Source organism: Aricia agestis, chromosome 13 (assembly GCF_905147365.1).
Source record: "Aricia agestis chromosome 13, ilAriAges1.1, whole genome shotgun sequence".
In the NCBI taxonomy this organism is placed as follows: Eukaryota; Metazoa; Arthropoda; class Insecta; order Lepidoptera; family Lycaenidae; genus Aricia; species Aricia agestis.
In genome coordinates, this window is record NC_056418.1 from 4803667 (window position 1) to 4824350 (window position 20684).

Sequence of the window (20684 nt, forward strand, 5' to 3'; positions counted from 1 at the left end):
AATATTATTATTAATTATTAAAGTACACATATAATAAAGGATTTTATAAAAATTTCAAGCGTCTCATTGTTACCATTATTGAAATCGAGCAAAAATGCCAAAAAAATCACGTTTCTTGTATGGAAGCCCTCCTTTATTATTAATTTTATTTTGTTTTTAATATTTTTTGTTACAGCGGCAACAGAAATACACAATCTGTGTTTTTTCAAAATTTCAGTAGTCTAGCTATAGCGGTTTTTGAGAAACATCCTGCTGACAGACAGACGGACAAACAGACAACGAAGTCTTTGTAATAGGGTCCCGTTTTTACCCTTTGGGTACGGAACTTTAAAAAGTGAAGGGTCGCGAAATATTTTTTCATTCCAGGGCGGTCGCATCGTGAAAAAGGTTGAAAGACACTGTTCTAGAACTGGTGACTAAATTTTAAAAAATAAAGTAATAAGCAGTAGAATCTAAATGATAATATGCGTGTCCATTAATTTATTATTCAGTATTATGATGAGACTGTTTTGGAGAATTTTCGGTTAACGCCGAAATTAACTTTCGTTGGCTGTTGGTTATATTACAGTGTTATTAAAGATGCGTTTTTAGTATATTATTATCACGATTTTCATCTCAACCAAAGCTGCTACTTTTATCAGTTAAGCTACACTTAACTGATAAAAGTAGCAGCTTTGGTTCCCTTCGTAAATATTATTGTAAAGGAATTATTACATATTATAAGATTCCTTGGGAATCGGGATATGTAACTTATACCTATGTACCTTATACTATTAACGAAATTACGTAAATAACGAACATTTTGTTCCAAAATTCCAATAGATTTTTTAATCCGTACTGTGTCAGATAAGAGTTACATAAAATGGTATATTGTTGAGTAAAACACCAAAATACGCAATAGTTATTTATCGCTTCATTGTTTCTGTGATCTTAGTTTAAATCTTGAGATAAAAGAATATCGGTTAGATAGCAATCATTTTGTCATTTTTAGGTCAGAAAACGGTGCCACACTAATTTCAGATGTCTGTTATAAAGTAAGGGCGTCACACCAGAGGCGGCGTAAGGCGTGGGCTATGTGGGCCACCGCCCACGGCCTATGAGGCCTCGCACCCCTTGGACCACAAGGGTTTTTTTTAGGATTTACAAGTTTGAAACTCATTTTTTATAAATAAAAATGTAAGGATCAAAAAATTTTTTCTCTAAACAAAGTCCGTCCTCTTGCCTCATCCATCAGGGGGCTTAGCAAAATATATCTCGCCCACATCATATTTAGGTCTTGTCCCGCCACTGGCAGACATAAACCGTCTACGCAAAATTCACAGAAGTCTTTAAAAATTTTGCATAAGTACAAAGTTTTCGACAGATAGCAGCTGATAGTGTAAAATATATTATGCTGTCAAATGCCTGTTTGCCTCCCGCAAGATAAATAATAATCCTGTCAGGAATAACCTTTTAGGAATAATCCTAAAATGAAAGTGATCATTGTGAAACATCATATCAACACAAACTACAATAGACCATTTTAGACTTGCCGATCTGGTGATGATGATGATGAACCAATAAATAACTCCAATAGCGAGCCCATTAAACATAACCGGTGTACAAAAAGTGAAAATGAGAATTTATCGCGCCTTCCCAGCCCTCCATTAGCATATCACTGTATCGACTGTACTGACACTGTCCTTCTAGGACACTATTTAAAGCACAATATAATAACAGTAGACCATGTAAGGTATTTTGGGAGATGAGGGACAAATCTCACCGAATGTCATGTTAAAGATAATGGGGTCAGAAAATGCGCGTAATATATTCAAGAATGATTTGCGTAGCTGGATTATTTTTTATACATAATCATAAATTTTTTATTGATTTAAATACACCGCGAAAAAAGAAACAGTTGGATTATTTATTGGAAGAAATATTAAAATCGAATCACGTCAATAAAAAGTGATGTATTTTTGCCTCTTCTCTTTTTAAGGTTCCGTACCCAAAGGGTAAAAACGGGACCCTATTACTGAGACTTCGATGTCTGTCCGTCTGTTCGTCTGTCTCCAGGCTCTAACTCAAGAATGGTAATAGCTAGAGAACTGAAATTTTCACAGACTATGTATTTCTGTTGCCGCTATAACAACATATACTAAAACCAAAATAAATTTAATATTTAAGGGGGGCTCCCATACAAAAAACGTGATTTTCTTAACGTTTTTTGCTCGTTATTGATAGTATGATGACAACAGGTAACCTGAAATGTTCACAAATTACTCAGTTTTATTTGTTCTTTAATAATTCATAATAAAATTTTAATAAAATTAATTATTATGGGCGGCTCCGATACAAAAACACGCATATTTTTCTCATTTTTGCTCTATAGTGGTACGGAACCCTTCGTGCGCGAGTCCAACTCGCACTTGGCCGATTATTTATAAAGTTATTCTACTTTGGAGTCCAAAATATGGACTTACATTAGCAACAACACGCGTAAAACTTGTATCTGTGTTAAGGGAGATTACTTTTTAGAGTTATTCTACTGTATGATATTCGTATTGTGATAAAGTTATTTTTCTATTTACATCAACGATTGACATCCATCGTGGTACTAAAAGCATAGATTATGAACTATTCTTCACTAAAGCGATATCCTTTTAATACATGAGAGTGAGATTATCCAGTAATAAGCAAAGATATTTTTATTGCAACAAAGTACTTAGAGGTACTGAGGTACCCTTGTAGGTTCTTAGAATAGAATTCCCAATAAGTTCTTAGAATATATTAATCAATGTAAAATTATTAATTATAATTTGAAAGTTACAACGCGTACTTTTCATCTGATATCGGACGAGTATGTTTTATCAATTTAGCATATTTTACATAATATGAAGTGACCGTACACAAAATGAATAAAAATGTAAGTACATAAGCACCGAATGTACGTATTAAAAACTGAAGCTTTCATTCAAATGAAGAATCGCTCGAATGAAACTGTGATAATATAGCCATGAAATATCTGTAAGTGACATTACAAATAAAAACTATCATTACTAAAACATACCAATAACTTAAATATCGTCTCTTCAAATCTTGCGTAAAGGCACGATCGTACCATAGTTTTCTATACGTTTAACATGCTATACTTACATCATGCGTAGTGTCGCCTTTGTGTATTCTCTCCTCCGTCTCCTTGACTCTCTCCGTGACGTTGCGCGTGAGGACCTTCCTCTCCTTCTTCTCTCTCACTTTGCCGTCGGGGTTGGCGACGACTTTCGACGACACCAGCACCTTAGCGTCGACAGGCGCGATCACGCCGTCTATGGATGCGTCGAGCGCTGGAAATTTAGTAAGAATTATGTAACTACCATAAAGTTAATATACCTAGTGGAATAGAGAAACAAAGGCCCGAGCAAGCGAGATGTCACTATCAGTAACACTGCGTCACAGTATAGCAATATTAGTCCCTAGGGATATGTCATATTGCTATACTGTGACTGCGTGGTAAAAAGAGACGTGTGATACATGACAGCAGAACTCTTTTTTTGACGTCCAGTCGGCACTTATCGGCTCGTTAACAATTTAATTTCATAGAATTCATGTTCAGTCATGCTTGTGTAAGTGTATACGGACACATATTTTTACACTCAGATGTAAACCAATTTCGGTTTCGTTTGACAGCTTGAGATTGTTGCTCTATTCCGCTAGATATATTATATATAACTTTATGGTAAGTACACAAGCAAAGAGGTCCTTACAAAATAACAAACTCACAATATGGTGCTTATGGTTTGAACCTCTTTAGCAGAAAGGCCGGTGACTCAAATAAAATTATACTATTGTCAGTGGCGGCCTTAGGGGCTGGCGAATAGGGCCATCGCTCGGGGCCTCGCTCTTGCAAGGGCCTCGCGTCAAGCTAAATGTCATAAAGTGGCATTTTATTTGAATTTTTCCGGATGGACAAACCGTCAAAGGGCCTCGCAAAGACCTGCCGCCTGGGGCTTCGCAATGGAGGCCGCCAATGATTATTGTACTATCTGTATTATTTATAATAGTTAGATTAATTATAAAATTATACTATACGAAAATTAACTTTGTATTTTGCATCGTATTTAATATCAATTTAATTCCATTCCATATTCATACAAAAAAGTTCCGGGTTGAATTGGACCTCGCAAAATATTACCATAGAGAAAGTCTTCAAGGAGTTATTGAATATTTATAACAAAACAAAAGTTGTTAAAAACCAATATTAAATATTGATGTTACGTTATATTGAAATATCTAGCTGGTTATTGTAATATATTGTGTAATTTTGCATATTAAATAAATTATGAAATCACAAGGAAGGCAAATTTTCCGTGATAGATAATTTAGTGTGTATTTAAATCAAAATTAATTTTAGCAGAGTGACTAGAACATAATATAAGGGATCCTACATAATAATTATAAGGTATAGTAAAATACAGCGTGGATATATTGGGCAGATGATTGAAACTTTGGCGATTTTTATCTATCGTAGATCTGATAGAGGCATGGTGATAAAAATCGGCCTGAATTATTTCCCGTTGTTTTCTCTATATTTTCTCCGCAAACTTTTACCAAAATCGGTACAACCTTTTACTTGATAAAGCGTTACAAACATCTCTACATTCAAATGAATTATACAGGATGTAACAAAACAAGGTGATACTTTAGGGTGTGTATATGTTCATTGTAGTCTGTACTCTGTAGAGAATTCACTGTAAAAGTTGCAGCGCTGAAAGAGTAATTTTTGTGGTTTGTATGGGCAACTCTCTACGAGGAACACGTACACACCCTAAAGTTATATTACACTTCACTTAGTTTTGTACCACGTTTACACGCTGTATAGATAAGTAAATATTATTTAGTAATTATTACCATCAGGTGCGTCTGCGATCTCGCCGGCGACTGCCTTCTCATTCTCTTTTTGGTTTTCAGGTACTCGATGCTGTAAAGTCAAGAAATATATTAAGTAAGTTTCTTTATTTAGTTTTAATGTAAAATTTCCATTCCAATTAGAGCAAAAGTAAAACTAATAATTAATTCCCATCCAGCTGAAAGTGGAAAAATATAATTAAAAAAATGGAAATCAATGTTTTTTTGTTAATTTGTTATTATATACTCTACTTTTGTTATACCGGATCGGATCGGATATTTATATTTGTTATATCGGACTAATAAAAAACTGAAATAGAATCAAAATTGTATTTTGATTCTATTTCATATGTAAACTTATATAGCTGCATTTTAATAACAACATTAAGGTTCACTGACCGATAAAAGACAGGAAGGATTTTTCTAGAAGGATGGGCGGTGTTACGTTCATTATGTACAGCATCCGTTTAAATATTAACTTAATTAACTTTTTTGCAATAAATCATTTATTCAAATTATTCATTCATTCATTATGTATCTAAGTGTACACTGCACAATCATTTAGTTACAAAATTATTGCTACTATGTAAGTACTTAGTAGTAGGTAAGCATCACTGTGTACATTCTTGGCTAATAATATAAAATGTTTAAAATGGATACAGGATATGTCATATTCTTTTATCTTTATTTCCTATTTATGAAAGCGTAATTTTAAAATAAGAATAGCGAGCTTGAATTATTAATAAACAAATAAACTCGTCGTTTTTCATGTCAAACGATGAATTATTCCGATATTGCAATACGGTTTAAATATCTAATTTTCTAATTTAAGTATATAAAATTCTCGTGTCACAGTGTTTGTGCGGGAACTCCTCCAAAACGGCTCAACCGATTTTAATGAAATTTTGTATATGTACTATCAGAGAAGTTGATTATTAGGTAGATTGGGGACCTACGTAGTTTGGTCGTGTTACGTCAAACCAAGCCGACAGATCACAATTATAATTAACATTGAATTGACATGATCCGACCGTTGGTCTCTTTGGTACATTCGTTTGGTACAATTTCCTCGATGGTACATTCGTTCTGAGGATAGGTTTTTATCTTCTTTTTATATTGATACTAAAGAAATAATTTAATGGCAACACAACATTTGCCGGGTCAGCTAGTGATGTAACAAGTATTATCCTCACCTCAGTTTGTAGCAAGTTCGTTGTGTGTGTATCCTCGTTGACAGAAGTTGAGATCTTGGGCCCCGAGTCTTGGAGTATTCTGCCATCTTCTAGCAGCAACTCGCGCTTGACTCTAGTAGCTATCTGTCGGGTTGTGGTAACTTCACTTGTCTTCTTGGTAACCCATTCCTCTGAAAGATGAAGAAGATTTTTGAGCACATCATCCTTATGACTAAAGATCCCTAATCTTTAAACGAGCAATTCTTGTATATATATATAATTGGAATCTCGGAATCCGCTCCAACGATTTTCATGAAATTTAGTATATAGGGGGTTTCGGGGGCGATAAATCGATTTAGCTAGGAATCATTTTTAGGAAATGTCATTTTATTCGTGTTTTATCGAATAGCGAGCAAAGCTCGGTCGAATAGCTAGTAATATATTTATATTATGGACTAGATAACGCTCGCAACTCCGTTGCGCCAAAATACGTTTACCGCATGGACAGCGTACATTTTTCCAGGATAAAAAGTACTATGTCTGAACAATGCCCTTACCCGAGTTTTTTGAGTCTCGGCTAAGGTCAGGGAGATACTTTTTTTTAATTATAATTTGGGGCCGTCTATGGGCTGTCCGCCTATATCCTTTTTTTGTTATGTTATGTTGTTTTTCGCACCAAGGACAATTGATACAATATTATTAATTGTAATAATTTTTAGTTACTACAGGGAGATACTTTGATATCTCCATATATATATTTTTAAATAGGTTCAGCTGTTTGAACACTACGTTGCCTAGTAACTATTTAGTGATCTGTGGTTTGAGCGTGAAGAGGTAACAGACAGACAGACGGACACACTATTGCATTTATAATTAAGTTGATGATTATGACTACTGGCTACACGTATAGACCTACCTGGCACACATTCGTAATATTTTATTTATAGGTGGATCAACGTGATTTGGTCAGATTATGCCAAGCTTATCCAATAAATAGCTAATAAGTCGTGACATAGCACGAGTTATTAGCTACTTATTTGTTAGCCATATTTTCTGCTGCCGTTTGTCATAAATTTTTTGTTACCTATTAGGTGGAAGTAACATAATACTTTTACTACCTACTGCAATTTTATTATCCAACCAAATATCGTCTCAAAAGATATTGTTTTAATCCTAAACCAATAAATAATAATAATTTATTCAAAGTCATGATAGATCAATAAATTATTTTAGACAAGCTTCACTAATTTAAATGCAGGTTTTCGTTTGTTTTTGTCTGGGTTTATTGACCTTTTCTAATTAGAATAAAACTTGTCAGAAACTAGACAGACTTGATTTATTATGATTTGTTATACTTGTAACATAATAAGGCTCAGCCTTGCAAATTAGGAGACGCTTTGTAAAAACGGAGATTATAAGTTTAATATTATATATAAAATCGAGAATTTTTGTCACAATGTTAGGCCGCGTACTCCTCCGAAACGGCTTTACTGATTTTAACCAAATTTTATATGCATATTCAGTGGGTCTGAGATTCGGCTACTGGGTACTTTTTATATTGATAAGTGCATTTGTTTAATAAATAATAGTAAATTATTACAACTCGAGACTGACGGCGACCATTGTTTGTGCGACGGGATAGCGATGGTCGTTGCCATGGTGACATACTTATTTAGTCACTTCAATAAAATAATATGGGCGAAATACTTTATATGGCAAAGAAACGTTTGCTGGGACACCTAGTATTCATGGATATATATATTTTTTTGCTTATGTAAATGTATTCGAATACAATAATATGATAATAACCAAATAATAACTAAATGCAATGATAGTTACCTTCTTTGGTAGTTGCTATTGTCTCTCCTGGTTCAGCCTGAAACAAAGAATATACTTTTTAATTAGTCTGCACTACATTAAAGGTGCATTATGCCAAAAGGCGCGGTCAAATAAATGGTCCCGTACATGTCATTGACATAAGAAACTATCTTTGGTATTAATGACGTCGAAGGCTTTTTTCTTCTTTGAAGAAAACATACCTCTTGTCAATTTTTATTATTTATTTAGTTTCAAAATTCATATTTGATTATGTATACGTACATTTTTTTTATTATTCGCGAAATAAAATAAATAAATAAAAACTACACAGTACCGCCATCTCTTACCGAGTAGCTGAACCTCTTAAAAACCGGAGATCTCGCCGTGTACTGTAATAGTACTCGCGGCCGCCGCTTGACGGCGCCATGATCGCTCAACTTAAAGACTGTTACCATTCGAATACATAAAATTAAACACACTATTCACTTCACACTTCACTGTAGAAAAAAAGGCAAAAAATTGGGGTGATATCAAAAACAAAAAAATATATTTTTTGCGACTGGCTTGTATTGATTCGTGAACGGTAACTGGCGAAGTTAGCCACAATTAGTTAACTGAACGGATTACCATTAGCGTTTGGCAATGTATCCGCAGGGTTGGCGGTGCTTATTTATCATTATTAGGCCTTTGAAGGAGCTGAAAGTCTACTTAGAATGTAATAAATTATAATTAAAGGAATTTGAATTACTCTACATTACCCTACCATAGCCAAACAGGCAAACCCGTATTATAAGAGCATATAATCTAAGATATTGCAACTGGTAATGCGTTTTACCCTAAACTACCCAGCTTGTGGGGTTTTTTCGGGCAGTTCAGATTGTAAATCTTTGTATAATTTGCTTTTCGTAGCCTAATATCTACAAACATGGCCTATCTTTTTGCCTAACTCCTCCCTATATTCTATTATATGAAGATTAATCCTGTCGAAATATTGTTATACGTCATACTTAAAGCCTATTTGTTAAGGTGGCTTTTTGATCCTTGCCGCAAGTGACTGCGACCGACAAAAATTCAAAGATTGGAAAGTCACCTCTAGCTTTTAAATCCTTAACATGTATAGTACAGTTAGGTTAACTGTAATACGGTAATATATTATGTAAACGAATCAGCACTAGCCAATACCATTAATAGATCAAACAATACATTACTAAATGTTATCACAATAGTCAAATCCGCTACTTAAAATTCCGTACGAATATTTTTACGGCTAGGCTTTGACGAATATTTAGTATTAGTAAGTATTCATTGTTCATCATCGTGACACAAATAAAAAATATATGTTTTATGTCTTGTTTATTCTCATTTATTGTATGTTGGTGGTTACACTACTTCTCTCTTACTTTTATGCCTTTTATTAAAACAATATTTTTCAGGATACTGAAAATGTAGTAAGCGCGGAAAACATACCTCACTATATTTTATGTTCATCTTTAGGATAAACTCATTAGTCACAGCCTTCAACTACGTAGTGATGAGCAAAATCGGTCTTGCAACCTTAGTTTTGGTCTTGCAAAAAAGCAATGCCGAGACCAAGACTATTCTAAAACTAAAGAAACCAAATCTAAGACCGAGATCAGGCAGATTTGACCAAGTCCAAGACCAATATTGTACTAGAAATACCAAAACCAAGACTGTCTGAGTCTTGTTTTGCTCAACACTACCTTCAACTGATCTACATTATACGAGTATCTATACCTTAAATTACCTTATAACATAAACGACAGCGCTACCGACCACGTCTAAAGATTTGCGCTTATAAACCGCTCTACATATTCTGAAAGATGTTAATAAAAAAATCCTAAATGACCATTACCTAGAAATTATATGGTCCCCTTTTTCTCCCGTAGAATTGATATCCTGCTCACAAAACTATTACCCAACTGCCGCTGAATATACTGTTTAAATAACCTTAAATTAAGAAAAAATTAACAAAAAAATTTAAGTAGTTGAAACTCACATTTTTAGCACTGAGCGAGTTGATGATGATGACTATAGCTAAGGTTTACGGATACTCTCGATAAGGTCAGAAAAAAAACCAGATCAAAATCGGTCCCCCCGTTTGGTTGCTACGATAGGACGGACAAACAAACAAACAGACACGTAAAACTTATAACACCTCTCTTTTTTGGTGGGGGTTAAAAAGTATTTGACTTAGCGGCAACCCTAGCACATTGGTATTCCAGCTGCGGCGGCGGCTTCCGGCGAGCGTGCCGCTTCACTGGTACTGGCACCTACTACAACACCTATGCTGCCTTTGTTCAGATGTGATACTTTGACCAATGATCTGATAATATCAATCTGATAATACCAATAATACTTTATTTTGAAACCAATGGGGTATGGGATTTTCTTACAATGCTACTTCGGGAGTTGCAGAGGTGGCAGCTAATTTATATATAATATATAATAATGGCTTGGTTAGTTCAACTTGGAAATATCTAATGCAATAATTTCATTTTCATTTTCTTTCTCTTTTTCTGATCTTTGCAGCTGATAGTCATCACTCATCAGTCTAACTTATCAGCACTTAACATTCTTAGAATATAGCATAACCTACGGCGGATTTTTTTGTTTGTTACATTTTTAACTTGTATATATTGTATTAAGTTACCTACTTAAACCTAGGACCGAACAAATTCTCGGAAATTAATCAGAGACAAAACTTAGAAACCAAATCCAAAAATGTCATAGACTAAGGTTTTAGTTTATTCAACTGTGTACTTGATTGTACACTAATAAACTATTATGTAAAGAAAATTATAAACGATTCATAGAGAGTTTTACTCATGAGACACCAGTGACAACAAAGTTTTCCCATTTTCCTACGTAACGAATAGCATACGTGACGGTGAGGAAAATATATGCGGAAATATTATGAATGTACTGCCACAATCATAAAAAAAAACTTGCCAGTTCAGAATTTAATAAAGCGATTTTGGAAAGGACATTGGGCACTAGTGTCATAGGACGTGTCCCAGTGTCCTATTCAAAATCGCCCACATCGATGGGTTAATATGTAAACTGCATATTAACACCGTAATATATTCTATAAATCCTATTTAAATTAGACTTTCCGTTGTTTATTTTCTGTAATTAAAAATCACTAGATGACCGCAAGTCCGTTGCGCCAAAATTCGTTTATCTTGCGAAAACCGCACTTACTCCGGGAAAAAAGTAGCTTATGTCCTTTCCTGGGCCCCAAAATATCTTCATACTAAATTTCAGCAAAATCGGTTCAGCGGTTCAGGCATGAAGAGGTAACAGACAGACAAAGAGAGACACTTTCGAATTTATAATATTACTATGGATTCTCAAGACTGAGCTTCTCTTAGTAAGATAAATAATTTTAGAGTTTAAACTTCAGATCATATCCTACCCTTGCCGTTTCATTATCACTTCTGCCAACTCTCCCAGAGTGAAACCAAACTACTATTTGGTCGCTGTTAAGCATTAGTGTCCTAACTCACAATTTTTTTTGTCTAAATCATCTAAAGAACATAACTGCATTCATAATTCAATACGTAATTTTTGTGTGGGTTAGTACACGAATGCTTAACAGCGTCCAATTTTAGTATTTAGTAATAAATATAGGAGTTTACGTAAAACTAGATTACTAGATAGTCTACATGCCTAATACCCATAACAGGATATACCGTGCGTGCAAACTAACTCATTGAAGCCGAAAAATATTTTATTAAATAACTTAATAGCTAATAAGTTAATAACTATTTCGCGTGCTTTGTGCCTAATAAAGGAGTTTCGACCGGTCTTTCATTATTATGCAATTATTTGTTATTGCTTCCATACATAACAATAAACAATAATTACAATAAAATATAATAATATATAATATAATAATAATATAATATCTATGGACGCTTCACACCACGTCAGTCTGGCCCTGTGGTAAGTACCTGAAGGACTTGTGTTACAGGTACCAGACAACGGAAATATATTTAATACTTTTATACTATACATATATTTAAGATTTTTATTATATGATACACATATTTAATACACATCCATGACCCAGGAACTTTGAAAACTTTTTGTTCCGTCGGCGGGACTCGAACCCGCGACCCCCGTCTTGAGCTACCAACGCGCTCACCACTGAGCCACAGAGGTCGTTAAAATATATTATTAGGAACTAGTTAAGTGTTAACTACCTCTACTATTTTTTTCCGGAGACTGTGTGACGAAAAATGTATGAAAAAGCATAGATTTAATCGTGTAAAAGTGTTACATATTAAGTAGGTATGTCTGGTATGGTATGTCTCTATTGCTCGGTGCTCTTACAGTATCAGAATAAAGAAAAGTACCTGGATGACCGAGGTTAGCTCGGTATAGCAAACACTCATTGACTTCGTGTTACTTAATAACGCCATCTGCTGGTCGTTAAAACAATTAGTTGCTAACAAAATAGTATTATATACGCCAATAGATGTCAGGAAGAGTCATATTTTTAAGTTTATCGATTATCGATAAAACACGATACACATACGACAAATAAAAAGACATTTTCTGAAAATGATTCCTAGCTAGATCGATTTATCGCCCCCGAAACCCCCTATATACTAAATTTCATAAAAATCGTTGGGGCCGATTCGATATATATATATATATATATATATATATATATATATATATATATATATATATATATATATATATATATATATATATATATATATATATATACAAGAATTGCTCGTTTAAAGATATAATAAGATAGAAAAAACACGTGAAAATTTTACAACTATTTTAATTTTTTTACAGAAACAGCCCCCATAACACATTTTTATTGTTTACGGTATCCAAAGAATTTGATTTAAGCTGTAATTAATAATTGGTAATTCAATAAATAAATAACGTTAATGAAGGATTGTAGGATATCAGTTAAAGGATCGTCATAATAGCTGTTATTGTAGGATGAACACGGCAAGGTGAGCTCTATTGTGGTAAGACAATGGTGATGAAACGTATTGGCGCGTTTTTCTGATTCATACAGAGTATGACTGATATTAATTGTTACAATCGCGGTCACGGCTGCTACCGCGTTCGGTGATCTCTGTTTTGTCGATATTATCGGTTTCTTCAAAAGGCGAAAAAAAAACAAAGAATGTACAGTGCTCCCAAAGTGATAATGCGCATAGAAATTTTCGTTATTTTCCGAGCGTGGGAAGACGTCGCTGCAAGCGCTGTTTTAAACTTAACTTTAAGAAAAACAGCAGCGACGTAGAGGCGTCTGACGTTGCTTGGACGTTACGATGGTAACGCCGCGATGGCTTCCCGGTGAGTTAGCGACAGCGGACAGCCACCGGCTATATGATATTTATTTCTATTCCCTTTGAATAAGATGCAAAATGCAAGTTTCATAGATTCGGGTGTTTTCGTGATTACGGCCATTAGCGAAGATTTCTATGCGCATTATTAATTTGGGAGTACTGTACTGTACTTTATAGGCAGTTATCCCTACCACCAAAGTCCCATTCCCTCCGTAATTTGGTCGCATTATGTCACAAGCTTAGCTTATAGATCACGACCTATACTGAATTGACATAACCCGACCCGATAAATGCCATCTGCCTAGTGCCTATGAATTTCTCTGATGGTAAATACTATCAAAGAAGTTGATTCCTAGGCGAGTGGCGGACCTAAGTGATTTAGTCGCGTTAAGTCAAACCCATCCGGCCCATCCGATGATCCGGCCGATCACATACTGGCTGCGACCGCGCCTCTTTAGAGGGGAAAACGGAAACTCTCTATTAGACAATGTTGAATTTTGTTGGTTGGACTCCTGCAGTTTTGCCTGCCTAGCAATCTTAAAGTTGTATGCATCCTTACACGAAAAACCAGTCGTACCTCCAATGTAAATATGAAAACAATCAATCAATTTTTTTTATTTTTTTTAATGAAATAAGGGGGCAAACGAGCAAACGGGTCACCTGATGGAAAGCAACTTCCGTCGCCCATGGACACTCGCAGCATCAGAAGAGCTGCATGTGCGTTGTCGGCCTTTTAAGAGGGAATAGGGTAATAGGGGATGGTGGGGAAGGGAAGGGAATAGGGTAGGGGATTGGGCCTCCGCTAAACTCACTCACTCAGCGAAACACAGCGCAAGCGCTGTTTCACGCCGGTTTTCTGTGAGAACGTGGTATTTATCCGGTCAAGCCGGCCCATTCGTGCCGAAGCATGGCTCTACCACGTATGGCATGGCTCTCCCACGTATTAAATTTAAATGGGGCCACTTATTCACTGGTCACTTATTTCCTAGTCATGCTACGTCTATAATGTTATACGTCTATGGATGCGGGTGCTAACTTTTCTATTTCTGATTCGAGAACAATGAAACATTCGGTTATCAATTTAGGGTAAATCCTTGAATATATAATTAATTAGCACACAATAATTAAGTAACATAAAAGATTTGGTAAAATTAGTGACAATGATAAGAGATTGCCGATGGACTAATGAGTGATGACCGAACTGATGCACCGGACCCAAGGTTATCATAAACAATGAATGATGACAGACAATGACCGAAGATCACCGACGGACTAATGAGTGATGACCGAACTGCTGCACCGAGCCCAAGGCCGGCCATTATAGCTGCACCGGACTGCATTGTTATTTATTCGCAACTGGACCAAGGTCCACCATAACATAATATTCAATTCACCTCTGTTATCTAACTTCATCTCATATTATAGCGAAAATGGAAGGCAAATTAAAAAAAATACTAACTTCGAAACAGTTATGTTTATTGTTTTCTTGAATTATCTCATGTTTATATAACTTGACTTCATAGTGTCCGTGACCTAATGGGTAGATCTTTGGTTCGCACCCGTAGAGGGTGCAGGTTCGATCTCGGGTGGAGGCGTGTACCAAGGAGACATTTTCTGATCTCAAGTACATAATTATACGCTCATACGGTAAAAGAAAACATCGTGAGGAAACTCGCATATAGTTAGATGTACTGACTAGTTCTTTCCTCTGGACTAGGCCGACTATGTTGCGAGAATGCCGTATGTGCTTGGGCAACCATACGGACATTTAAATCTTGTCCCAGGCACTACAGTATTTGAGGAGTGGTTATTTCGCTTTGAAAATCTATATATATATATATATATATATATATATATATAAAACTCAAAGGTGACTGAGTGACTGATTGACATAGTGATCTATCAACGCACAGCCCAAACTACTGAATGGATCGGGCTGAAATTTGGCATGCAGGTAGATGTTATGACATAGGCATCCGCTAAGAAAGGATTTTGATAAATTCCAACCCCAAGGGGTTCAAATAGGGGATGAAAGTTTGTATATAATAATACTTCTTAACGCGAGCGAAGCCGCGGGCAAAAGCTCGTACTGTATAAATCATCTACAACGGATGCAAAGGCCTAGTTTCATATAACTTGATGCAGATACATCACCAACATGGACGAATTTAACATTCTTTTTATCATGGTGAAATCAAAGGTTCCCGTGGAATTTTCTTTTCAATTGAATTCAATTCAAATTATTTATTTCAGACAAAATATAGTCCACTCCATATTATAAATTGAAAATTACAATTTCTTTTGCGTGCTCGGAGTTGCGGGCTACTCATCTATCTTACCTGCATTTAAAACATTTTGTCAAACATCCTTATCTATCATGGACTAACATTCTGGAAAATTACTTTCAATCCGTACGTAAGGCTTAAGCGCTACGAAGCCATCGAAAGTCATACATACGGGTACTGGAATGCACTTAATAGCATTCCAGTGCATTCTAGTACCCGTTTACATTATTCCAGTTGCAATCCAGCGTTGGATTGGATCACTGGATGGAAATAGTGTAAGCCCGTTGTAATACCTTAAATAAAACATAATGTAGCTAGACTTTAAAGAAACAACACCCGCAGATACAACATAATGAAGCTAAACTTTGATAAAACAATTAATAATGCTAGTGTCACTAATACCCTAGGTAGTTGCGACACAGCCTAGTGAATTAATTGAACGATCTAGATGCTAATCGCTGTAAGTAGCTCACTGCAAGCCTGCAAGGACGTTCACTTGCTCACTGCTAGTGCGAGCTAGTGAACTAGCTCAATGAATGAACTTACAACATTTGATGTTTCGGTCAGCTTTTGGAGTGAAACTTCTCTAGGCTCGTTGAGAGTGAAATTTCAGGGTCACGTCATGATGAAGAGGGTCGAGATAAATAAATAAATATTTATTTGACCCAATAGGACATTACACTACAATGAATTACATCAACGATTAGGTACACAAACATTAAAAATAACAATATAACACAAGTAAAACAGAAACACAATAACATAACACATTTAATCGTATTCGTGTAATAACCAACGAAAAAATTACGTATTGAATCTGTTCTTGAGATGATTTAGAACAAGACTGTATTCATAATTTAACAAAAAATAATTAAGTGGGTTAGGACACAAATCCAATTAACCATTAGTGTCGTATCATCCAATGGTAGGTAGTGTAATGCTTACTACCAAAAAAGGAAACCACTCAGGCGTAACTCTGTAGCGTAGGCTGATCCTACAGTGGCTCCTGGTGCAGCTGTCGTCGTTGGATGGGCAGATTTAGACACTCAGCAATATGTGTAAATGAAGTATCACTTCTGACACGTGTACTCTTTACACAAGCTATTCTTATTTTAAAAAAATTCAATGTCATATATCTGGGTTAAAGACCCTGGGTTACATAATATAACCGGAGCTAGCTCGAAAACCTAAGGACGGATATTAAGAGGATACACCAAGGCCCAAGGGCGAGAGAAATTGAAAATAGGTATTTCAAAATGTATTGCTGTCTCACCAATCTCAAGTCTCCCACCGCAGAGCGCGATATAGACAACACGACAAAAGTTCTAATAAAAGAACAGAAAATCTTCGATTCGTTGTCCGCTGATTCCTTCTCCAAAACTTAACCGATTTAAGTACTTTTTCATTAAGAATTAAAACAAGGCTTGAGCTGTGTTCCTATGATTAATTTTTTTTTTATATTCTAGCCAGTTTTGTTTTCTGGGTGTTTGAACACAGAGGAAAATCTGGCTATTTTTTTGGGTTTTTGGACGTTCTCATCTTCTTTTAATATTAAAATTATGAAAAAAAAGAAAACATAGGGACATGCTAATAGTGGCCATAGATATTCAGGAAAAAAATTATAACTCTACTAGCATTATCCAGGGAGGAAACAGGGGACAACGTTTGTATGGAAAAAAGGGCGGTGTGGACTTCTCTTAAGGCCTGGCTAGCTTTTTTTCAAAACACCCGTAAACGTTTTTCAAAAATTGCTTAGTTGCCGAGAACCAATTAATTATGAGCAAAGATTACTAAATAGTTCGTAAGAAGTAGGTATAATAAAATTGTCTTATTTGAAATACCTATAAGTTGTAACAGCTAGACTACTGGAAAGACAATTAATATCCTAATGCATTGGCTAGTATTCTTAAGAGTTTTATAGGTATAGTGATTTGAAATACTTGCTCAACTCTACTTTTGACTCTACTACGGTTCAAACTCCAAAGCTGGCCCAGCCCAAGTGACATAACATACTTAACCTCAATTTATGACATTATGTCAGACTGAGCTTGAATTCCAATGAAGTTTAAATTTAGAATGATCTATGATAATTTTAAACATAGAATTCGTATTTTGTAGCTTATAATTTATGCAATAGATATTATGTTAAACTAATAATTGTTTGCTTGATAAGCTGATATTATGTAGCTTATTTGATCATGGTAATCGAGGTATGTTTTTATTTTTTCATTTAGCGTTTTTCATCGATAAACTTTTTGAAACCAGCCAATCAAAAGCACTATGAATCTTTAATCAAAGATGATCTCATGCAAGAAAATTTTAGTATTTCATATGCGTGTCAAGTGTCAACTTAACACCGAATTCTAAGGAATTTCGCCATAATATTATCCTAAACAATGTATTGGTGAGATTCGTGATCGCCAGGTGTAGATGTTTAGCATGCCTACCGAACCGTCAGCACAATGCACCCGGTACTAGTGATGTACATTCGGTGATTCGGTAGGTGAGCCGACCGAATTTTGCCGGATAGTCCAAGAGAGAGTGCATTCGGTTATTTCGTTTATTCATTTATTTGTTGGTTGAGCAAACCGAATTTTGCCGAATAGTCCTTATGAAAATGAACGACTTCCCCAAAAAAAATTTGAACAACGTTGTGTTTACACATAAGGGATTCCTAAGCCACAAAATTTTGATAAAATTTTGGTATAGGGATACTTTCGATCCCGGTCAAGAAAACAGGATAGTATTTGTAGCAGAAAACGCACGGATCCTGCGCTATTTATTTATTTATTTATTGATTCACCAACAGAATCACATTTCAATCTATAAACACATTTTGGCATAACAAGGTAAAGATTTTATGAAAATTTTACTTTCTTAACTGGTATTTGAAACTTTATGGAAGTGTATTTTTAAAATGTTGAGCGTTGTTAACATTGATATAACTGGTCCATGTCTATATTCGTAATACTTATAATATCACCATTCAGCTAGTTACAAAAACAATCTTGAATAAACTGAAGGCTAACTAATTATACTAACCGCCCCCGTAGACAAGTGGCAAAGCGCTAACGCTAACGCTAGCGCTACAAAATGTATGGATTTGACATTAGTATTCGCTAGCGAAGCGATGACTTATGTCAAATCGCATACATTTTGTAGCGCTAACGTTAGCGTTAGCGCTTTGCCACTTGTCTACAGGCCCCGATACGCTTATTCGTTTGAATAGACTTTATTCAAGTTTCCTGTAAAACAAATCAGAATACAATATATTCGGTACTTCTCAAATGCCGGGTCGACCGCATAACCTCTTATTTCTTTATACCCTTCCCTTTCTATTGTGTACATATACGTGACCAATATCCCATACTCTTTGTTCTTCGGCCAATTGATCAACAACGACGTATGGCGAATTCGAATTATGCGAGTATTTGACCAACGATGTCAAATAAAGTAGACTCGACACCAACAATATTTTTGGATTAGACATAAGCACGTTTTATAAGTCGAAAATTCCTAATGTCTTCATTTATTATAAAATAAGGTGTCTACGAGATTTTTTTTACTGATATTTTTCCCTAAGCATTTCGTTGGGTTCAACGGAAATTGGGCTTAAAGTTGAAACATATTATGCATTCTCAAAACACCTGAAATAAAATTTACCCTATTTCTTATTTAACGTTAGCAGATTTCTTTTTAGATATAGAAAATGTTATTAAACTTCTTTTAACTGTTATTTTTTCGGTAAAAATCTGATAATAATAATGATATCTATGGACGATTCACACCACGTCAGTCTGGCCCCATGCTAAGTACCCAAAGGACTTATGTTACGGGTACCAGACAACGGAAATATATTTAATACTTTTATATTATACGTATATTTAAGATGTTTATTGTATAACACATCCAAGACCTAGGAAGATTAAAACTTTTTGTTCCGTCGGCGGGATTCGAAAACGCGACCCCCGGCTTGAGCTACCAACTCGCCAGTCGCCCACCAACTGAGCCACAGTAGAGTTCGTCAGAGGTCGTAAACTGTACATAGCATTATAATTACTGTACATAAACCATTATTAGTATTTTAAAGTATTTTCTAAAATAACGGTACTTTATTTATCTATTTTTAACATGGCATCGTAGACCGTGTACTAATATATAACATACTTCAGTAAAAAACATTGTTCTAGTGTAATATTATGTGATAATAGCTCATTCAGTAGACTCTACTAAGAGCTAACAAACTACTGTTATTATGGCAAGAGTGACTATTACACACCATAATGTAAATGATATACAGTAAACTGGACTTTTTTTATTCGAGACTGCCCGAAACTGACGCTCGCTCACATTGGCGTGATTTAGGTACTTCAATTTTGATGATAATTTCTTCATTTTACACCATCAATACCATTTTGACGAGTCGGTATGATAAAACTATAAAAAAATATTCTCAAAGAATGGCAAATTATCGTCAGACGTGTTCTAGTTGGTCAAAACTCAAATTTAATTAGTCGTTTGTAATTTTTTTGACAATTTTATGTTTGGTGGAATCCAGACTATAGAATCTGTTCAATAACGTTTGGTAGCGAATAGCAATAAAATGCAATAGCACGTCGCATGCGCACTTTTCTCAATGTTGAGCGAGTTTGATTTCAAGGACTTTAGAGTTCCTTTACTGTATATTATTTAAACTGTACTTTTACTCTTATACTGCGTAGGCGACTCGTCATTTACAATTTTTTTTACTAACGCCATTATAAAACCATCTTTTGTATTCATTCACTTTTTGTTGGAAATCTTAAATTCATTCAAATAAATTACACCTGACCACACTTATATAGCCTTAGAATTGATGTTACATATTTTGTTCTTGTTCTGCAGAAGGCTACTATTTTAAAATTTAAACCTTTTGACTTATTTTATGAACAATAATAGCTGCGTAGAGCAGCTGGTTATAATGAGTTAATTTTACTATCACTTATCAGTATGTAAACGTACCGACGAAGTCGGTAAAACCAGCTATCCGGCCACTTTCGTATTCGGCGACTAGTCGGCGAATAGTCGGCAATAAGCGCCGACTATATTATATTTATTTGATTAGTCGGTTTCTTTGCAACAAACTAATCGACTAATCGGCTAGTCGGCTAGATCGGCACATCTCTAATGTAAACACCTCG

The 20684-nt window shown here is 35.2% G+C and overlaps 1 protein-coding gene across 3 annotated transcripts in view; it reads right to left on the reverse strand.

The window, feature by feature from the left end:
• The window catches only part of LOC121733027 (serine/arginine repetitive matrix protein 2), a 126071-nt gene that overhangs the window by 75005 nt on the left and 30382 nt on the right, over positions 1–20684 (reverse strand). For 2 of the 3 annotated variants that reach the window (XM_042123108.1, XM_042123107.1), the window contains exons 3-6: positions 7896–7932; positions 6078–6247; positions 4888–4957; positions 3136–3323 (exon numbers count right to left, since the gene is read on the reverse strand). In XM_042123108.1, the coding sequence (XP_041979042.1) occupies positions 3136–3323; positions 4888–4957; positions 6078–6247; positions 7896–7932 (465 nt within the window). Of the gene's footprint in view, positions 1–3135; positions 3324–4887; positions 4958–6077; positions 6248–7895; positions 7933–8221; positions 8372–20684 lie in introns of those variants that run through there. The other variant, XM_042123106.1, reaches the window with a different exon arrangement.